General features: G+C 63.6%; 1 protein-coding gene across 11 annotated transcripts in view; it reads left to right on the plus strand.

Annotated features, from left to right (window-relative positions):
* COL5A3 (collagen type V alpha 3 chain) overlaps positions 1–4,088 on the plus strand; it is an 18,674-nt gene that overhangs the window by 5,301 nt on the left and 9,285 nt on the right. For 9 of the 11 annotated variants that reach the window (XR_003093994.1, XM_025203891.1, XM_025203901.1 and 6 more), the window contains exons 16-33: positions 21–74; positions 150–203; positions 284–328; positions 568–621; positions 714–758; positions 1,044–1,097; positions 1,190–1,234; positions 1,367–1,420; positions 1,803–1,847; positions 2,027–2,080; positions 2,319–2,363; positions 2,450–2,503; positions 2,608–2,715; positions 2,796–2,849; positions 2,976–3,029; positions 3,354–3,398; positions 3,631–3,684; positions 3,885–3,929. Coding sequence is in view for 10 of the 11 variants with exons in the window: in XM_025203891.1 (XP_025059676.1) it covers positions 21–74; positions 150–203; positions 284–328; positions 568–621; positions 714–758; positions 1,044–1,097; positions 1,190–1,234; positions 1,367–1,420; positions 1,803–1,847; positions 2,027–2,080; positions 2,319–2,363; positions 2,450–2,503; positions 2,608–2,715; positions 2,796–2,849; positions 2,976–3,029; positions 3,354–3,398; positions 3,631–3,684; positions 3,885–3,929 (963 nt within the window). In the remaining variant the exon portion in view is untranslated. The remainder of the gene's footprint in view (positions 1–20; positions 75–149; positions 204–283; positions 329–567; positions 622–713; positions 759–1,043; positions 1,098–1,189; positions 1,235–1,366; positions 1,421–1,802; positions 1,848–2,026; positions 2,081–2,318; positions 2,364–2,449; positions 2,504–2,607; positions 2,716–2,795; positions 2,850–2,975; positions 3,030–3,353; positions 3,399–3,630; positions 3,685–3,884; positions 3,930–4,088) is intronic. The other 2 variants (XM_025203896.1, XM_025203895.1) reach the window with 2 other exon arrangements.

Below are 4,088 nucleotides of genomic sequence, written 5' to 3' on the forward strand. Positions count from 1 at the left end.
GGTCCCTTCTGTCCCCACAGGGTGACCGGGGCTTTGATGGGCTCCCGGGGCTGCCGGGTGAAAAGGGCCACAAGGCAAGTGTGAGCTTACACCCCCTTCCTTGCATGCCCCCCCCCATGCTCCCCCTCACTTTTGGCTCTCCCCCACAGGGCGAAGTTGGGAAGCCAGGGTCACCGGGCCCCCCTGGGGAGATGGGCCCCAAGGTAAGTGCTGGGTTGGGGTTGGGGGAAGGAGGGGGACTCTGGTACAGAGAGTTCACTGAGCATGGCTCTGTCTCCTGCAGGGTACAGATGGCCTACCAGGGCCCCGGGGGCAGCCAGGGGAGCCCGTGAGTACCAAGGGATGGGGGAGCGGGTAGGAGCTCAGATGCCTGGGTACTTGCTCCCTCTGGGGCAGGGGGCTGGGAGCCTAGATGCCTGGGTTTAGCAGCAGACTGCCCTGCTCTTTGTTGGTATGAGCCCCTCATGCTTCCCCCCCATGCCTCAGTTTCTCGGTGGTGGTGGGTCACATTTGTTGTGGGGATGGGGCAATGTCACCCCAGTGGTAACATGTCTATTTTGGCCCCAGGGCATGAGAGGCCTGGCCGGATCGCGAGGTGTCCCCGGCTCCCCAGGACCGCTGGTAGGACCCCTGTCTGTCCCTCTGTCTGTCGGTCCCTCTGCCTGCCCTGCGCACTGCTCTGATGCTCTCCTCTCTCCCCCTACCCCCCTCAGGGTCCAAGCGGCATCGATGGAGCTACCGGGCCCAAAGGCAACCAGGTGCAAGCCCACAGCTGGGGTGGGGGACTAACTGTGCGGGGAGCTGGAACCCCACAGCCAGGAGACAGAGGGCTCCTGACTTGGGGTTGAGAGGCAGGAGCCACAGATGCAGGGGATGAAGGAGGGCACTGGGAGGAGGGCACAGAGGTGACTGTGATAGGGAGGGCTGTGTGGGGGCAGTCTGGGGCTGCATGCACAGGTGTGTGCGTGTTCAAGGGCATAGGCTTGCGTGTGGCTGGTGCAGGCATGTGCCCACACTTACCGGCACCTGCTTTGTACCCCCAGGGCATCATGGGCGAGCCAGGCCCCCCTGGGCAGCAGGGGAACCCAGGACCCCAGGTATGGCTGTCTGCTTATCCATTTGTCTTTCTGTCTGTTTGCCCATCCGCCTGTCCATCTGCCCCAGTGACCTGCTCTATTTTGTCTGCTAGGGCCTGCCCGGCCCCCAGGGGCCCGTGGGGCTGCCAGGGGAGAAGGTGAGTGGGAAGGGCTTGTCCTGGGCTCTTCCCCCTTCCCCCATACCCTGTGGGGCTCAGCACCCCCTGCCCTGGCAATGGAGGGGTTGGGGGGGTCTTGGGTGCACACTGACCCATCCTGTCTCCCCACAGGGTGTGCTGGGCAAGCCAGGCATCCCAGGCGTGGCTGGAGCCGATGGACCCCCTGTGAGTACCAGGGCATGGGGGCAGGGCAGGGCAGAGAGGGTCTCACCCTGTAAGGGCCAGATACAGGCACCACCAGCTCCCTGCATCCCTGTGCACATGCGTGGTTGCATGCATGCACATGCCAATGTGCACAGGCCCATGCCAGCACAACTTGTGTGCCCCTGTGTGGCTGCACACGCAAACATGCCCAAGCACAGACAGGTTCTCCATGTATTCCTGCACACTCCCATGTTCGTATATGCCTACACACATACACCCATGCATGCACTGTCTCCTGCTTTGGATCACCTCCATCAGGAACCTGGTGAGAGGACAGGGCTTGGGTGAAGGGAGCAGGGGCAGGGGGCTGTGACCCTAGTCCCACCACTGTTTCTTCTTCCAGGGTCACCCAGGCAAAGAGGGGCCAACTGGGGACAAGGGCCTCCAGGTAGGGCCGCCCAGTGAAGCAGGGGCATGGGCACAGCCACGGCTCCACCTGGTCTGGCAATGGGGGGGACTGCTGGGGCAGTGGTCAGAGGTGGTGAGGGTCTGGGGGCAGTGCCTGGGGGGTGGGGTGCCTTGGTGGGGGAGTGGCATGTGGGGGTTCTAACACTGTCTCCGTCCCAGGGCCCACCTGGCACTGCAGGTCCTGTCGGCTACCCCGGCCCTCGAGGAGTCAAGGTGGGTGCAGACTGTAGCTTCCCCTAGACATCTCGCCCCAAGGTATCCTGGTGCCCCTCGGCTCCACTCCCACACATCCTCTGGGCCTGCCCTGGGCTTTGAGGGGCCCTACCAGCCCCTCACACCTGCACCGAATGAGTCAGGGGTCAGTCCCATTCCCTCCCCTGGGGCTACCGGGCCCTGTCCTATGCCCCTGTCCCAGAGGTTGTTCTGTTCCGAACCTTTCATGTCTTTGCAGGGGACCTTTGGAGCAAGAGGCCTGAAGGGCAGCAAAGGGGAAAAGGTAAGCAGGGTCTGGAGGCTCTGGGTCAAGAATGAGGGGCACCGGCAGGGCAGGGGGGGACCCTGCTGACCCCTGTTTCTGTGCAGGGAGAAGATGGATTCCCTGGCTTCAAGGGCGATATGGGCACCAAGGGTGACAGGGTAAGTGTCAGAGGTTGTGGAGGGGTGTGGAGGGAGCTAGGCAGGGCAGGAAGGGTGATCCCTACTGCTCCTGCCCAGCCCCAGCCCCATCTTTGCCATTCCAGGGTGACCAGGGGCCTCTGGGGCTGCGAGGGGAGGATGGCCCCGAGGGGCTGAAGGGGCAGATGGGCACTGCAGGGGAGCCAGGGCCACCTGGCCTGGCCGGAGAGAAGGTGAGTGAGTCTGTCTGTCCCTCTGTCCTTCCATCACTCCACATGCCCTCGTGCTGAGCTGGGCTGCGCTCTCTCTGCAGGGCAAGCTGGGTGTCCCAGGCCTGCCAGGCTACCCCGGGCGCCAGGGCCCCAAGGTGAGCTGTAGGGGATGAGGGAGGGAGGGGGGTCTTTGCCCCAGTGCATGTTGGGAGGTGGTCATGTGGGTGGTTGCACTGGCCACCAACCTGACCTATGACCTTTGTCCTGTGCTCACCTCACAGGGCTCCACCGGCTTCCAAGGCTCTGTGGGGCTGGCCGGCGAGAAAGGCAAAAGGGTGAGTACATGTCCAGGGTCCTGTACATGTTTGTGCGTGGTGTGTGGTGCATGCATGTGCATGGCATGTGGTGAACATGTACAGTGCAGGCATTTGAATAGCACATGCACATGGCATGTGACACATTCACTGGGTGCCTACACGCCTGGGCATGTCTGGAGGTGCAATGCATATGCACATAGTTCCTAGGCATGTATGCAAATGTATGTCCACATGTGTGTTCATGTGCACTGTGCCTCAGTGTGGAGGTGTGTGCATGTTCCAGGCCATACATGGCCACACAGTAGCCCCATGCCCCACACACTGATACCAGGATCCCTGCAGGGCAAGGCTGGCCAGGCCGGGCAGACAGGACCACGCGGATCCCCGGTGAGCAGCTCCCCCATCCCATCCTCTGTGAGCCCCCAAAGACCAGACTCATCGGCCCCTGGGGGCCCGTTTCCATGGCAAACCACCTTCAGCCCCTGGGGACCCCTGTTTCCATGGCAACCTGCCCCGATCAGAAACCAGGGCCCCGTGCCCTGCCCCAAGTCACACCCTGCCCCCCACCCCACCCCCCGCCCAGCCAGGGACTGGTGGCTCATTCCCTCCTCCCTGCTAGGGCCTGCCTGGAGAGCGGGGCCAGCCAGGGAGCACGGGGAAGCCAGGCCCAAAGGTATGTCTGTTGTCTATCCGACCCTGTCTGTCTGTCTGCAGCCCATCCCCCCTCACCCCCTTCCAAAGCCCCACATCAGGGCCAGGTCCCTGCCCTGGTTCCCCCCTCTCCCCCTTCCCCTCCCCAGCACCAAGGTCGGGGGCAGTGCCCCCCACCCCTCACCAGATCTGTGCTGCCTCAGCCGGCACCTCTGCCCACAGGGAGAATCTGGCCACGATGGGGCTCCTGGCACTGCAGGGGAGAAGGTGAGTGGGGGGTGGCTGGGGGGCTGCAGGGCTGGGAGTAGAGGCCGGGGGGTCTGGGACAGGCTGGGGGGCTCCAGGGCTGGCGGATGGTATCTGAGGAGCTGGAACAGGGTAGAAGGCTTTGGGGCTGGAGGTGGGGTCTGAGGGGCTGCAGGGTGG

This window comes from Alligator sinensis, unplaced genomic scaffold (assembly GCF_000455745.1).
Source record: "Alligator sinensis unplaced genomic scaffold, ASM45574v1 scaffold707_1, whole genome shotgun sequence".
Lineage (NCBI taxonomy): Eukaryota > Metazoa > Chordata > Crocodylia > Alligatoridae > Alligator > Alligator sinensis.